We start from the raw sequence: 18,141 nt of genomic DNA on the forward strand, positions 1-18,141 counted from the left end.
GAATCTGTAGATTGCTTTGGGTAGTATAGTCATTTTCACAATGTTGATTCTTCCAGTCCAAGAACATGGTATATCTCTCCATCTGTTTGTATCATCTTTAATTTCTTTCATCAGCGTCTTACTGTTTTCCACATACATGACCAGTAGTTTTTAATTAAATAGAATTGAGTAAAATAATAGGGTAGTAATGTTTTATTAGTATATCTCTCCATCTGTTTGTATCATCTTTAATTTCTTTCATCAGCGTCTTACTGTTTTCCACATACATGACCAGTAGTTTTTAATTAAATAGAATTGAGTAAAATAATAGGGTAGTAATGTTTTATTAAACTTTTGTTTTATGCATGTGTGTACTGGGTAGCAGTGTAAAATGTATTTTGTACTGAGGGTTACATTCAAAAAAATGTAGACACCACTGATATATACCACCATCCCCATTGTGTCAGCGGATCCTTGTATTGTTCTGTCTGGGCTGCAGAAGCTTTGGCCATTAGCCAACACCTCCTTCATGAATGTATGGCAAAGCTATATCATTCACAGGAGAAAATTTATAAAAGCCCCAGGTGGAGGAGAAACACATAAAGCAAGGGATGTTCTGCAATTTCTATATCCTATACAGTGGGGAAACTCTTGTGTGCTTGCTCCTTTGTCAGAGCCAATTGAGGAAAGGAAGAAGCTCACCTCCAGTGTTTGTCAAGAGAAAGGAAGGTTGTAACTTGGTGTCACCACTGTCAACCAGCTTGGGTAGAAGAGGGAGGCTGGTCCCTCAAAGGAGGCACAGTGACCAGTTCCATGGGGCCTGACAGTGGACAGACCTCTCTGTGTCCACCCCTCCTGAGACTCACAGCGTGGCAGTGCTCAGCTCCCCTGGACCTTTGAAACATTTCAAGGGGAGAGGCCTCGCCATCTAAGAGCGGGCAACCAGTGTGAGTTTTATGTTACCCTAATGTTCTCTTGAGTAGAAAATAAAGAGATTTGATCAAAAGCACTTTGCTGTCTCTATCTCCAAGTAACGACTCTCTCACTGACTGCCTTACAAACAGAACCGGTTCATCATTTTGGGTCCTGGCAACAACCCAGATCTTTCGACAAAAATCTCCACAAAGCACTCCTTCATCCAGAGTCACTGGGAAATGGAGGCTTCCAGATGAATAAGATTTTCCACAAAACTAACTTACCCCATTAAGTACAGAATTTTTTTTAATCTTAAAGGAAAGGAAGGGAAGAGAAGGGGAGGGGAGGGAATCCCCTAAAGCATGCCAGATTCCCCCAGGCCACCAAGCCCACCACCCTGCGGAGCACCAAGACTGGCCCCTGCATCTTTCCCAGCACCCCAGCTCAGTGGTCTCCGAGCCAGGCTCTGCCTCCCTGTCACTGCACAGGCCCTGCTTGCCCCCCTCCCATAGACACCTGGGTGTTCCTCCACTGACCAAAGCCATCTCTTCCTCGAGTTAAGGGACGCTTCAAGATCTCCTCCTCCATGATGCTGCCCCTCCGTTTTTGCCAGTCATCCCAAGCTCCCCTCTCCCATGAGGTCTTTCAGAATCATACGTATCACAAAACTTAGTATTTTATTATATTTTGTTTGCTGTTTCATTCATAAATCTTATCTCTTGAACGGCTTCCTAAGAGCTTTAGGACAAAGATATCATTTACTTCTTGGGGATCGTTCCATAACTTTACAGCAGAGGGTTTTGTGGACCATTAAAAACCAACAAAACCAGTAAACTGTCCTTGTCTGTGTGGGAGTGTTTTGTTCACCCTCTGTCTTCAGAGAGAAACAACATGTACCTTTCTTTTAAAAAGTCTTCAAACTCTTTGCAGTTCTTGCGGCCATTGTTCAGATGCTGGATGATGGTCTCATAGCCAATGCTGCTGAGGATGTCCGAACTCTGGTGAGAAAAACAACACTGTGTGAGACGGGGAGCGCGGTGACGGCAGCCCCGAGGCCTGAAGCGTGGACAGGGTAGGACATGGGGAAGCTGGCCATGGGGAGTTGCTGAAACACTTACCTCCAAGGCACATGTGACCAAAAAGGGCAAAATAGAAGAAGTTCAGAGTGCATGTAGCTGTGGAAGAGTTTTTAAAATTATGAAACTATAGGGCTATGAAACAGGAAGGAAGTGACAAAGTACTGAGAGGCACATGGATGAGGGAGCTGGCTGGGCTTGGGGGCCCTCCCTGGGTCCCCACATGCCCTGATCAGGCCAGGCAGGGAGCAGGAACTGAGCCCCCTTCCGGCCTTCTGCTGAGTGACCCTCTATCCCACGGGGGGAAACTCAGTTACACCACAGGTCCATTTTAACCAGGGATACACAGTGTTCACTCTGTCCTCACACCTGTCCCAGAGCTTGACCCTGACATCTCTTCCCAAAGCCAAGAAGCCTGGTGTGAGGGTCAAGGGCACTGTTGAGCCAGGCCCCAGCAGAGGGAGAGGGAGGCCGGCTTCCCACTGTAGCAGGAAGCTGAGCCCAGCAGCCAGCAGTCCCCGGATGGGCTGGCCCCACTATGGGGGAAAGGAATTTTTTAAAATTTCAAGCTAGCCGTTTATTCCTATTTTATTCTACTACGTGCTCTGGAGTTGGAGGAAGCTGCCTGAGTCTCCCAAAGCAGTAGTCCCGGATGCAGTATATTTTAAAAATCAAAGTCCCCTCAGCTCCCCAAACCAACAAATCAGGAGCTTTAAAGAATACCCCTAAAGTGTCCCCTAATGTGGCTGGTTTCCTGGTTTCTACCTCCCAAGTGCATATAATAGGTGGTCTGATCCAGACTCCAGTCCCTTAGGGAGGTTAGTTAGGCTGCCACTGGGTGTGCCCTGGGGAGCTCTGAACTGACCCAGCCCCAGCCTAGCCTCCCTACCCTCCATCTGCTGAGGAAGGTGCTTCTCTGCCATTGGGTGGGGGTGGGACCCCCTGAAGATACCTCTCTGCCCAGCCCTGGACACTAGAGAAGCAGAATTTCTCCCTTCCATTTGCTGCCACTCCTCATAGCCTGGCTGAGCAGACAGGGGTCCCAGAGAGACGCAGCAGGACCAAGGCCTGAGGCTGATTTCAACCTCAGAAAGTTAACTGGCCGTAACTCACGCTGCATTTTAAAACGTGAATTATTATAAGTATAATAAATTTTACACATGGGCATACAAATAAATCTTAGTTAGAAATACATTTAATTCTATGGGTTCTGGCTACTGTTTGAGCATAGATTTCGGCCTTGGGAAGCCTAAAGAAATAGCCTCCACCAAAGCTTCATTTCTCCACCCACACCCTCCACACACGCTCTTCTGTCTCAGCGGGGTAGGCTTCTAACTGCCCCTGAAATGCAGTGCTCAGTGGCAACTCTAAGACGATGCTTACATTATCCCCTCCTGAATCCAAATTCAGCCCCTCCACCCCCAAGGTTTCTGGAAGCCTTCCCTGAGTAGCCCTAATGCTCCCTCTTCTGGGCTCTCGGACTGCCCAGCTTCTGAATTGCTGTTTGCTACCCACCTTGTGAGTAGCCTTGTTGGCCCAACACTACTGCAAGTGCCTGCAGCTTCTTCCAAGTCTCAGACCAGTCCTACACACACACACACACACACACACACACACACACACACACACAAAATTTAGCTTAAGATTATGCAAACCAAAGGTCTACAGTAAAATTCTGTGGGATGAAAATGTCTATTGTGTTCCCAGCCAGATGCATTAGAAGAGAATGATGAAAACAAAGGCTCCTGAGTGAATGAGGGAATGAATGGGTACAAAGGGTCAATGTCAATGTATGTCAATATTGGTTTGTAGACAGAAGTGCTTTGGTCTTCCCAGAGAAGTACACTTAGGTTCTCTGTTTTATGATATTCATCTGGAAAAGGTGGTTTCCTTTTTCTTAATTAAGGGTGTGGACACTCTTTGAACTGGGCAGGAAGGGTGGAGCTAGAACAAGATTTCCTGGAAACAAACCAAATCACCAGGCCTCCTGGCCACCAGCCTTAAAAAACCACAACTGCTGCTTCAGAGGAGTGACTGGACTCCAGAGGCAACCAAGAAAGAAAATCTCCAAGAGAAAACAAAGAGTGCCTAAATCCAAGTGCAAAGAGGCAGGAATTTGGCCTGGAAACTCCTTCCCGTGCTACTCAGAAAGCACTGCTGAGAAGCTCTGACTGGCAGATGCAGAATAAGAAGGCCAAGCAGGAAAGAAAACTGCATGAGCACCAAGAAGGCACAGCAGATTTGCCATCAGAAATGAGTATGCCAAACCCATAACTCCATATCCTGCTTCACAGTAGCCCTGAATTCTGTCCCCTAGTTTTCCCATGCTGGTCTCTCCCCATCCTTCAAATGGTCAGTGTACATTTATACCTCAGGACCACTGCACATGATTTTCCCACAATGGGAATGGCATTTCCTCCATCTTCACTTAAATCCCACCTCTGTTTCAGGGCCACTTCAAATCCCAAGTCCTCTCTGAAATCCTCCTCAAATAATTTGTCCTACAGTCTCCTCTTCCTCTTCAGAGTACCTGGAGTGTTTAATGACGCCTCCTCTCATTTGGCTTTTATTGTATATTAATTTGTGTCATTAGTTAATATCTTTTAAAAATTAGTTAAAGCATATCTGGATTATACCTGACCTTTATCATCCACAATAGCTCCTACATTAATGGTGCTTAAGAAATGTCTGTTAATTGTATGCCAACTACAGACAAGGTACTAAAAAGTTTACAGAGTCAGCATACGATGGAGTTCTTGTAATCAAAGAGACTATCGTTCATTTTGGGAGTCAGTAAAAGACACACACATAAAACAAATGTGTATGCATAAAAAAAATGAGAGGCTAAAACAGAGTATAAAACTATACAGAGAAAATATATAATGAATGAGGTGGAAAAGGGGAAAATAGGCTAGAGTCATCAGAAAAGAGAAGACATAAGATTTAAATTGAGTCTTTTAAAGTGACTGGGATTCACACGAGAAATCAGAAGACATTTCAAACCAATTGACAGTGAAGAAAACAACACATCAAAATTTATGAGATGCAGAAAAACAGTGCTTTTTCTACAGGGAATTTTCCTCTAGGGAAAATCTTCCTATAGGGAAATTTGTAGCTCCAAATGCTAATATTAGAAAAGAAAAAAAGTTTTTAAAATTAACGATCTAAGCTTTCACTTTATGGAACTACAAGAAGAAGAACAAATTTAAATTTGCAGTTAACTAGAAGAAAGGAAATAAAAATAGTAGAACACAATGAAATACAATAGAAATGGCCAAACAGGGACTTCCCTGGTGGTCCAGTGGCTAAGGCTTCATGCTCCCAATGCAGGGGGCCTGGGTTCTATCCCTGGTCAGGGAACTAGATCCCACATGCCGCAACTAAGAGTTCGCATGCCACAACTAAAGATTCCACATGCCACAACTAAAGATCCCACATGCTGCAACAAAGATCCCATGTGCCACAACCAAGACCCAGCGCAGCCAAATAAATAAAAATAAATTATTTTTTTTAAAAAAGATAAATGGACAAACAATAAAGAAAATTAATGAAACCAAAAGTTAGTCCCTCGAAAAGGTTAATAAAATCGGAAAACCTATAGCTGGGTTGATCAAAAAACAAGAGAGACAGAAAGAAAAAACACAAATTATCAATGTCCTCAATCTGACAAAGGACATCTACAGAAACCTAGAGCTAACAACTTAATGGTGAAAAGACTGAATACTTTCCTCCTAACAAGGAGGAAATAAAGCAAGAAAAAGATAAAGAACACACTTGTTGGAAAGGAAATAGTAAAACTGCCTTTATTTTCAGACAACATGATTGTGTTCACAGAAATTTACCCCCCAGAATGACTAGAACTAATAAATTTAACAGCATTGCAGGGCACAAAGTCAATACACAGAAATCAATTACATTTCTATATACCAGTAGCAAAAAGAAATTAAACATCATTTAAATGGCATTAAGGATATAAAATATTCAGGAATAAATGCTTAAAAGGTTATACAATACAAGATTTCTTCACTGAAAATTACAATGTTTTACTGAAAGAAATGAAAATAAAGGTAGACCATGTTTGTGGATTGAAAGAGTAAATATTGTTAAAACATCAATTTTCTCCAAATTGATCTACAGATTCAACACAATCCCATGAAAATCCCAAAAGTCTTTTCTGTAGAAATTTGCCAGTTAGCCTAAAATTTATATGGAATTAAAGGACCTAGAACAAACAGTTTTTTTAAAAGAAGAAAGAGCTGGAGAACTCATACCACCTGACTTCAAAACTTGCAGGGAAGTTATAGTAATCAAAACAGTACAGTACTGATCTGAGGACAGACAAGTAGATCAATGGAACAGAATACAACCTAGGAATAGACTCACATGTCAACTGACTTTCCAAAAGGTGTCAAAGCCATTCAGTGGGAGAAATGACAGTCTTTTCCACAAGTGGTCCTGGGACAACTGCATAAAGCTGGGGAGAGAAGAGTCTTTGCTCACTGCCCCCACTGCACACAATGCACACACAATTAATGTGAGATGGGTCACAGACCCAGATGCAAAACCAAAATATAAAGTTTTGGTTTATCAGCATAGGCAAGTACCTTTGAGGCCTTGAGGCAGGAAAAGATTTCCTAGAGAGGACACAAAAAATACGAACTGCTAAAGAAAACCTGAAAAACTGGACTTCATCAAAATTAAAAACCTCTGCTCATCAAAGGAGATTATTGAGAAAATTAAATGGCAAGCCACATGCTGGGAGAAGATATTCACAATACATATGTCTGTCAAAGGACTTGTAACGAGAACATATAAATAACTTCAAATTAATAAAAATACAAGCAACCCAATAAAAACTGGGCATAATACTTGAACTTCATAAACACTTCATAAAACACATTCCTTTGGCCAAAAAACTCATGAAAAGTCACTTAACATGACAGGGAAATTCAAATTAAAGTCACAATGATATCTACTTCATCCCCACTAGAACAGCTGAAATTAAAAAGTCAACACTGAATGTAGGCAAGGATGTTGAACTATCAGAACTCTCATTCTGGGAGTGTGAAAATGGTACAATCATTTTGAAAAAATGGGAATTTCTCAAAAAGCTAAACGTGCACATATCATATGACCCAAAGTTCTACTCCAAAGCATTTACCCAAGTGAAAGAAAAACATATGTCCACAAAAAGACCTCTACAAGAAGGTTCATAGGACTTTTATTCACAAGAGCCCCAAACTGGAAACAACCCAATGCCTAACAATCGATGGATGATAAACAATGTGTGGTATATTCATACAATGGAATACTACACAGCAATAAAAAGGAAAGAACTACTGACAGTGAAACAACATGGATGAATCTCAAAAACATTATGTTAATGAAAGATGCTAGATGCAAAAAGTATTTACTGCATGATCCCGTTTATATGAACTTCTAGGACAGGAAAGCAGTTCTAGGACTTACTTCTATGGTAAAAGAAGGAAGAACAGTGATTGCCTGAGTCAGGGGAGAAATTGAGGGTGGACTGGGAAGAGTCAGGAGGGAACTTCCTGGAATGATGGAAACACATCCAATCAAGATCTTTCCATAGAGGTGTGAGTTGTACAGTAATATGCAGTTTTCAAAACTTGATCTGTGAGCTTCATCTTATGTAAATTACAACTCAAAAAATTAAAAGCCAAAAAAAAATTGATTAGGAGTCAGAAGAATAATGGGAGGGAAGCAGTCACTAGAAGGAACAGAGGAAGATAAGCCTTGAAAATGGATCTGGTCTTGGAGTGCCAGGTGAGGCAGGGAGATGAAAAAGAAGGAGGGGCAGATTCAACCACCCAGCAACCTCCCAAAGACCCAGAATGTAAGGTTTAATAATGCTCAAATTATAAAGAGGTAAATAGCATTCAAGTTTTAATCAGTGGATTAGTATTTTAATCATAAAGCCACTTAAGGGACTTCCCTGGTCGTCCAGTGGTTAAGAATCCACCTTCCAATGCAGGGGACGCAGGTTCAATCCCTGGTCAGGGAACTAAGATCCCACATGCTGCGGGGCAACTAAGCCCATGTGCCGCAACTACTGAGCCCGTGCACCACAACTACTGAGCCCACGTGCTCTGCAGCCCACATGCCACAGCTAGAGAGAAGCCTGCACACTGCAACGAAGATCCTGGGTGCTGTAACTAAGACCCAATGCAGCCAAATAAATAAATTAATTTAAAAAAATAAATAACTGAGCCTGCGTGTCTGGAGCCTATGCTCCGCAACGAGAGGCTGCGATAGTGAGAGGCCCGTGCACCGTGATGAAGAGTGGCCCCCGCTCGCCGCAACTGGAGAAAGCCCTCGCACAGAAATGAAGACCCAACACAGCCAAAAATAAAAATTAATTAATTAATTAATTTTTAAAAATATATATTAAAAAAATATATTTCTAAAAAAAGACAAAGAGTTAAAGACAAAAAAAGATTTACAAATAAAAAATGTTTATACTGTCAAAATAAAATAAAATAAAGCCACTTAAATTTCTTTAAAACAAAAATTTTGCCAGGTCCAGCAATGAGCACATATGTGCCACATCCAGGAGATGTGTGAGCCAAAGAATAATAAAAACAGTCTTGCTGTGATGCCAGTGGCCAGTCCAGACCAGGTGGGGTTGTGGGTTCAGAGAAGGAAATCTCCGTGGGCTGCCTCGTGGAGGATAACTCCACTGCCGCCAGCTCCCCCAGCCCACCCCTAACACTCAGGTCTGGTCTCCCTCAATCCAGGCACATGTACTCCTCCTTCCTGCCCAGCCCTGAGGCTCATGTTGCAGGGGCCTCTGAGAACTTGTTTCCAGACACCTTTTCTACCATGTGGCCACTAGGCAGAAGGGGAAGGCAGAGAGGAAGCAAAAGATACCTGCAGCCTCCAAAGCCACCATCAGAATTATGGTGCTACCACCAGAGCATCCCCACATCCAGTTCTGTGCTGCACCTCAAGTCCATCCTATCATGGAATCTGCTACATGGTTTCAGTTTCTCTAGATGTAGGCTCCAAGGACCACCTGTGCCAGAATCACCCAAGCAGCTTGGTAAACAGGCAGTCCCCCAGCTCTCACCCCAGACCTGCTGATTCTGAACCCTGGGTGGGGGAGTCTCCACTTCTTACACTCTTCCAAGGACTGAAATGCCGTTTGAGAACTGCTGCCATAGAAATAACAAAAGACGATAGAACAATCATGGCTCCTGCCTTGAGGAAAGCAGGATACTTGCACGTGAAACTAGAGAACACAGCAGAATGGGGCAGGAAAGAATGACCGTTAGTAAATGCAAAGGAGAAGAGGCCAGGGAAGACTCTCCATGCTTTGCATTTCATTTTATAACCTCCAATTTTGAGTAAAAAATGCAAATTGGCATTGGTGCCCTTTGGAACCCCAGAGAGCCCCCTTAGAATGGGGAGAAGGCACTGACTTTGCATTACACACAAAGGTTGAGTTTGTTTGAAGACTGGCCATGGGATGTGTTAATGTACTGTACTTTGCATTAAAGGACCACAGTATGCTCCATATAAACACAGTGAGACAGAAACTATTTCCATGTATACAGCTGGAGAAAATAAGACACAAGGAAAATAAGTTCTCCTTATCACTTCCTCCAACCACAATGAAAGATCTGAACTCTCAACCAACAATATTATTCAAATCTCCATTATTTATTTATTTATTTATTTATTTATTTTGTGGTACGTGGGCCTCTCACTGTTGTGGCCTCTCCCGTTGCGGAGCACAGGCTCCGGACGCGCAGGCTCAGCGGCCATGGCTCATGGGCCCAGCCGCTCCGCGGCATGTGGGATCTTCCCGGACCAGGGCACGAACCCGCGTCCCCTGCACCGGCAAGCGGACTCTCAACCACTGTGCCACCAGGGAAGCCCTCCATTATTTATTAAAAGCTATATGGCAACAGAAGACTTGGGATAAAGACCGAGGACTTCATTTTACCTCCCTCTGTTCTCAACCTTGATCTTTCTTTCCTCTCTCTTTTACTGTTAGAGGTAAAGCCAAATGGATCAAACTCACCTTATCTGCAAATATGGATTGATTATTGTTAATTAATATTAATAATTCGGGCTAATATACAGTGAATGTTTGCTGTGTTCCAAATAGCATACCAAGTATTTTGCATGGGACATTTTGCTTAATTCATATAACAATCCTATGACATAAGTATAATTATTATCTTCATTTTACAGGACAAGAAACTGTGGCTCTGTACTCTGAAACCACTCGACCACACAGCTTCCCTTGTTTGGGGATAAGAACCAAATCTAACGTTTTGCCAGTTAGCCTACTTCCCTACATTTCTAAATGGGACATACGCAGGCTTTAACACCACACTTGGGTTTGAGCCCTGGTTCTACCACACACAAGCTATGTGACTTGGAGCTAAGTAGCTCAATCCCTCCTTACTAGACTATAAAATGGGGATATTGGAAGGACCACATGAGATAATGTGCTTTGAGTTTATCAAGTGCTTCACAGACTAAAGGAATTAAGGCAGACACATGAAGATTTTTCAAGACCAGGCCACATAAACAAAAAAGCATGTGTTTGAACAATACAATTTTTTTTTTCACTGAAAGCAGACAACACTGAAATAAATGTAGCTGTTAGCTATTCAGAAGTAAGTATGTCGTCATCTGAGGAAGCAGCTGGAAAGGTGTCAGGGATACCTCAGCAAAGGATATGGAAACTGCCATTTTCAGGCATGAAAAACCTAAAGTCAAAGTCACTACAATGGTTGTGCCCTTAAGCCTTCTCTTAAGCAATAATAATGGATTGTGAAGGCAAGAATAAGACCCCACCCCAGTTCCCATGCCAGCCGTGTTCTACAAGCCCACAGCCCCAGCTCTGTCTAGACTGGATCCACACTTGACATTTTCACATGTCTAAGTGTCCCTCCTGTCAAGTCAGCAGGTCAATTACAAAGGTAACTCTACTCAACTGAAAATACTTTAAGTGAAAGACAAACCTGAGAAAGTGTGCAATGCAAAAACTCCACATAAGGAAAAAAAAATGACTAGAAGGATGTGCACCCAAATGTTGAAAGCAATTCTCTTCTTAGCATGCTTCCGTATTTTCTACATTTTCTATAATATCCTTACATTGCTTTTATAATCGGAAGTCTTTCTCCCTACATCCATCCCTTAAAGATGGCAAATTGAAGTACTGTTTCTCTCATTTGTTCCCAGGACCCACTAAAATAACAAATGATCCACAGCAACAGCAGAAAATAGGAAAGGACCCAATGAGGAAGGTGCACATTTGTAGGAATTTTTGTAATATAAAAAACAGATAGGACTAGATGGGCAGGGGTCAGAAGCCAGTATTCCAAACTACACAAAACAGAAGAAAGTGCACAAACTTTCCCAGCAAAGCCCTAGAAAATCCCAAGCTCAAATCAGCAGGGGCTGAAACTGGAGCAGCCATGGAAATACTGGGAGGGTGTCTGTAGGACACCGGGAACCCAGCCAGTGCCCTGCCCCAGAGCAGCTAACTCTGACTTTTGTACCAGAGCCACAGCTGGTGAGGACTCCACCCTGCAGCAGGCTCCTCGCAAGGGCACGAAGACCAAACAGCAATGGGGTGCTGTCCTAGGCACCATCAAAGCTTGCACACTAAAAATTGAAGGAAAAAAAGGTTCTGCACAATTCTCAAGTCCTGTAAATGTCCTTCACTTCCAGGGTAACACCTTTCCCACTTTCTTACTCCAGACAGAGGCAAAAATATCAGATATTGTCATTATTTTTAGATTATATAATTATCTACTTTGAAAACCAAAGATTATCAAGTGAAAAGCTAGGAACTGAATTAAATATTTTTAAAAAAATCAACAGTGTTCTTATATATCAATAATAACCACTTAAAATGTAGTTTAAAATACAAAATCCTATTCATAATGCCAATAAAACCTATAAAATACCTAGGAATAAGCCTTTTTGAAGGAAAACTACAAAACATTACTAAAAAAATACAAAGATCTCAGGCTTCCCTGTTGGCACAGTGGTTGAGAGTCCGCCTGCCGATGCAGGGGACACGGGTTCGTGCCCTGGTCCGGAAAGATCCCACATGCCGTGGAGTGGCTAGCTCTGCAACAGGAGAGCCCACAACAGTGAGAGGCCCGCGTACCACAAAAAAAAAAAAAAAAAAAAAAAAAAGATCTCAAAACATTTAGAAATATATCCTAGTCCAAGATGGGAAAGTCCAATATTGGAAAGATTCAATTCTCCCCACATAAACCTATCAAGTTAAAATAATTTCAATCAAGGGACCGTACCACAAAAAAAAAAAAAAAAAAAAAAAAAGATCTCAAAACATTTAGAAATATATCCTAGTCCAAGATGGGAAAGTCCAATATTGGAAAGATTCAATTCTCCCCACATAAACCTAACAAGTTAAAATAATTTCAATTAAGGGACTTCCCTGGTGGTGCAGTGGTTAAGAATCCGCCTGCCAATGCAGAGGACACAGGTTCAAGCCCTGGTCCAGGAAGATCCCAGCTGTCACGGAGCAACTAAGCCCACGCGCCAAAACTACTGAGCCCGCGTGCCACGACTACTGAAGCCCGCGCACCTAGAGCCTGTGCTCCGCAACAGGAGAAGCCACCACAGTGAGAAGACTGTACAATACAACGAAGAGTAGCCCCCACTCAGTGCAACTAGAGAAAGCCCACACACAGCAACGAAGAGCCAATGCAGGCCAAAATAAATAAATAAATTTCTAAATAACAATAATTTCAATCAAAATCTTAATGGAATTTCTTTTTAAATTTAAGTTCATTCTAAAACCAACCTAATATGACCCAGCAATCCCATTATTGGGCATATAACCTGAGAAAACCATAATTCAAAAAGAGTCAAGTACCACAATGTTCATTGCAGCTCTATTTACAACAGCCAGCACATGGAAGCAACCTAAGTGTCCACTGACATATGAATGGATAAAGAAGATGTGGTACATATATACAATGGAATATTACTCAGCCATAAAAAGAAACGAAATTGAGTTATTTGTACTGAGATGGATGGACCTAGAGTCTGTCATACAGAGTGAAGTAAGTCAGAAAGAGAAAAACAAATGCCGTATGCTAACACATATATATGGAATCTAAAATTAAAAAAAATAAAAAAAGTTTCTGAAGAACCTAGGGGCAGCACAGGTATAAAGACACAGATGAAGAGAATGGACTTGAGGACACAGGGAGGGGGAAGGGTAAGCTGGGATGAAGTGAGAGAGTGGCACGGACATATATACACAATCAAATGTAAAATAGCTAGTAGTGGGAAGCAGTCACATAGTACAGGGAGATCAGCTTGGTGCTTTGTGACCACCTAGAGGGGTGGGATAGGGAGGTGGGAGGGAGACGCAAGAGGGAGGAGATATGGGGATATACGTATACAAATAGCTGATTCACTTTGTTATACAGCAGAAACTAACACAACATTGTAAAGCAATTATACTCCAATAAAGATGTTAAAAAAATAAATAAATAAAGCAAAGAAGAATTTTCTGGGGGGAAAAAAAAAAACTAAAAAGAATAAGTGAATGAAAATAGACCCTAAAATGTTGAAAAGATGAATAAGTGAAGACTTACCCTACCATACAAAAAACAGTATAAGTAACCAAAAATTTTCAAAGTAATATGTTATGACATTGAGAACTGATAATCAGGTAAATAAAATACAAACAACAGTCCAGGAATGGCCTTATGTATGTATGGAGATTTAATATATGATAAAGGAAGCATTTACAACCAGAAAGAAAATGATGCCTTGTTCAATAAAAATTATTGTAACAATGACTGTTCATTTTGCCAAAAACTAAATATAGAGCCCTTTCTAACACAGCACTCTAAAATAAATATCTGAAGAATTAAAGATCTAAACATGGAAATCACAAACATGTAAAAAGAAAATATAGAATGTATATATTTTTTAAATATTGAGGTAAAAGATTTTTTTCTAAGTATGACTCCACACTTAGAAGAAAAGACTAACAGATTAGCCTATTCTGAAAATACGGTTTACCAAAATTGACACCATTTGAGACAGAAAACTGAGACAGGCCAATTTCCTTAGAAGAAACAGAGAAAGTAATCAAGGAGCAGAAAAAAGCAACAGAACTGGATGTTTTCACAGGACAATGGAACTCTACTGAAACTTCAGGGAAGAAAACATATTCCTAAGGTCCATAAATTGATCGGAAATGAAAGACAATGTATTAATTCACTTTATAAAGCAAGTACAAAACAATACTTAAACTCGATAGAGTATAAAAAAAGAAACTTACTAATATCATTTATGAATATTAATCAAAAACTACTAAATAAAATAAAATATTAGCAAAAATATCCATTACCACATTAAGAAGAGACTATACCATGACTGAGTGGGACTTATTCCAAGAATGAAAAGTTGGTTGAATATGAGGAAATTTATTAACCTAATAAGTCATTTTAATAAATCAAAATGAAAAATCATCTGGATAGCTACATGTAAAAGAATAAAATTAGAACATTCTCTAACACCAGATACAAAAATAAACTTAAGATGGATTGAAGACCTAAATGTAAGACCGGATACTATAAAACTCCTAGAGGAGGGTGGGAGGGAGAGAGACACAAGAGGGAAGAGACATGGGGATATATGTATATGTATAGTTGATTCACTTTGTTATAAAGCAGAAACTAACACACCATTGGAAAGCAATCATACTCCAATAAAGATGTTAAAAAAAAAAGAAAAAAAAAAGAAATACAAGGAAGACAGCAAATGTCAACACCACAATTCTTCCTCAGGAATTTGTCATCTTGTCTGTCATCTTAAATGGTGCCCTATTATACTGTTCACATGCTGTATATTTGTTAGTCCTACTTTACAGAACATCACAATGGTTCTTTTGTTCTTTTATTATCTTATATATATATTTGGCATTAAATTTGATATCATGGGGCTTCCCTGGTGGTGCAGTGGTTGAGAGTCCGCCTACCGATGCAGGAGACACGGGTTCATGCCCCAGTCCGGGAAGATCCCACATGCCATGGAGCAGCTAGGCCCGTGAGCCATGGCTGCTGAGCCTGCGCATCCAGAGCCTGTGCTCCGCAACGGGAGAGGCCACAACAGTGAGAGGCCCGTGTACCGCAAAAAAAAAAAAAAAAAAAAATTTGATATCATGAAAAATAAATAAATAAAAATAAATAAATGGGACCTAACTTAAAAGCTTTTGCATGGCAAAGGAAACCATCAACAAAACCAAAAGACAACCTACTGAATGGGAGAAAATATTTGTAAATGATATGACCAATAAGGGGTCAATATCCAACATATATAAACAGTTCATACAACTCAACATCAAAAAAAAAAACCCGATTAAAAAATGGGCAGAAGAACTGAATAGACATTTTTCCAAAGAGGAAATGCAGATGGCCTACATGAAAAGATGCTCAACGTTGCTAATCATCAGGGAAATGCAAATCAAAACCACAATGAGATATTACCTCACACCTGTCAGAATGGCCATCATCAAAAAGAACACAAATAACAAATGTTGGCAAGGATGTGGAGAAAAGGGAACACTTGTAAACTGTTGGTGGGAACACAATTGGTGCAGCTACTGTGGAAAACAGTATGGAGATTTCTCAAGAAACCAAAAATTGACCCAGCAATTCCACTCCTGGGTATACATATGAAAAAAACCCGAAAACACTAAGTTGAAAAGATACATGCACCCCAGTGTTTCTAGCAGCATTATTTACAATTGCCAAGATATGGAAGTGTCCATCAACAGATGAATGGATAAAGATGATGTGATCCACACACACACACACACACACACACACAACCACACACATATTACTCAGCCATAAAAAAGAATGAAAATTTTCCATGTGCAGCACCGTGGATGGACTTGGAGGGCATTATGCTAAGTGAAATAAGTCAGAGAAAGACAAATACTGTATGATATCACTTATACACTTATATGTGGAATCTAAAAAACAACAAACTAGTTAATATAACAAAAAATTAGACTCACAGATACAGAGAACAAACTAGTGGTTACCAATGCGGAGAGGGAACAGGAGAGGGGCAATAACGAGATGGGGGTTGGGAGGTACAAATTATTAGGTATAGAACAGGTTGCAGGGATGTGTTGTGCAGTCCGGGGAATATAGCCAATATTTTGCAATGGCTATAGATGCAATGTAACCTTTGGGAATTGTGGATCACTATGCTGTGCATCTGTAAATTGTATGGCATTATGCAACATCTATACTTCAATAAAAAATAAAATTAAAAAAAAAGAAAATCATGACTTTCTCTAGAGATGTAGGCTGAATAATGGACCCCAAAGATACCTAGGTCTTAATCCCTGGACTCCATGAATTTTATCTTTTATGGAAAAAGAGTCTTTGCAGATATGATTAAGTTAACGATATTGAAATAGGGAGATTATCCTGGATTAGCTGGGTGGGCCCTAAATGCAATCACAAATGTTCTTCTAAGAGAGAAGCAGAGGGAGATTTGACACAGAAAAGGAAAAAGCATGTGACCATGGAGGCAAGATTGAGTGATGTGACCACAAGGTAAGAAACGCCAACAGCCACCAGAAGCTGGAAAAGATGAGGAATTGATTCTCTCCCAGAACTTCCAGAGGGAGTGTGGCCCTGCTGACACCTTGATTCCATCTCAATGAAACTGATTTGGGACTTCTGAACTCCAGGACTGTAAGAGAATACATTTCTGTTGTTTTAAGCCACCAAGTTTGTGGTGATTTGTTACAGCAGTCACAGGAAAGTAATGTAAGGCCAAAATGATTTTGACAGTATTCAACACCCATTTCTGATTTTAAAAGAAATTCGAGAAAATAGGAATTGATGGTACTCTCTTAAGATGAATATACTGAATATATATTCATGCCCATACCTCCACTACTTTATACTGGAGGTATTAACCAATACAATTTGAGAAGATAAATCACTTAGAAGCATAAGAGTAGGAAAAGAAATAAAACCATCTTTACTTGCAGATAATATAATACAAATAGAAAGATTCTGTCATTAAAACGTCAGTTCTTAGTTAATTTTAAAACGCAATGCTAGGGAATTTCCTGGTGGTCCAGCGGTTAGCACTCGGCGCTTTCACTGCAGGGGCCCTGGTCCGGGAACTAAGAAACCTTGAGCCACGCAGTGTGGCCATAGAAACACAACATAATATTATCCCAATAAAAATCAACAAGTAATTTTTTAAATAGTAAACAAAGTTCATATGGAAAACATAAAAATGCAAAAATAGCAAGGAAAAAACTGAAAAAAGTTATGAGGGAAGCCAGCTCTACTAGACATTTAAACATATTATAAATGCTGCATAATTAAAACAGTATGGTACTGGTGCATAAATAGTCAGACCAGTGGAATGGAATATAAAGTCCAGAAATAGACCCAAGTTCACAGGGAAATTTAAAGCTAAAGGTAGCTTCTCATATCACTGAGGCAAAAATGGAATTTTTCGTAAGTGGTTCTGGGACAACTGTTAGCCACTTAGAAAATGATAAAAATAGATCCAAACCCCATACTACATACAAGAAATTCAAAATAGATCAGAGATCTTAACGGAAAAACATGAAACCATAAAAGTACTAGAAGTAAACATTCAAAAAGGTTTTCTAATCATAACTTAAAATCCAACTGCAATAAAAGTTTCATAAATTTGATCACCTAGGGAATTCCCTGGCAGTCCAGTGGTTAGGACTCCTCACTTCCACAGCAGGGGGCATGGGTTTGATCTCTGGTCCGGGAACAAAGATTGCTCATGCGGCAGCATGGCCAAAAAAAAAAATTTGATCACCTAAAAAAAAACCTCTTTCATAGCAAAAATAACACTTAAGACAGGCCTCTTAGATAGCCTCAGCCACCAGAGGGCAAACAGCAGAAGCAAGAAGAACTACAATCCTGCAGCCTGTGGAACAAAAACAACATTCACAGAAACACAGACAAGATGAAAAGGCAGAGGACTATGTACCAGATGAAAGGACAAGATAAAACCACAGAAAAACAACTAAATGAAGTGAAGATAGGCAACCTTCCAGTAAAAGAATTCAGAATAATGATAGTGAAGATGATCCAGAACCTTGGAAAAAGAATGG

General features: G+C 40.4%; 1 protein-coding gene across 1 annotated transcript in view; it reads right to left on the reverse strand.

Annotated features, from left to right (window-relative positions):
- PSTPIP2 (proline-serine-threonine phosphatase interacting protein 2) overlaps nucleotides 1-18,141 on the reverse strand; it is a 91,723-nt gene that overhangs the window by 41,448 nt on the left and 32,134 nt on the right. The window contains exon 2 of the mRNA XM_028480193.2: nucleotides 1,792-1,892. Coding sequence (XP_028335994.1) covers nucleotides 1,792-1,892 — 101 coding nt within the window. The remainder of the gene's footprint in view (nucleotides 1-1,791; nucleotides 1,893-18,141) is intronic.

Source organism: Physeter macrocephalus, chromosome 19, assembly GCF_002837175.3.
Source record: "Physeter macrocephalus isolate SW-GA chromosome 19, ASM283717v5, whole genome shotgun sequence".
Lineage (NCBI taxonomy): Eukaryota > Metazoa > Chordata > Mammalia > Artiodactyla > Physeteridae > Physeter > Physeter macrocephalus.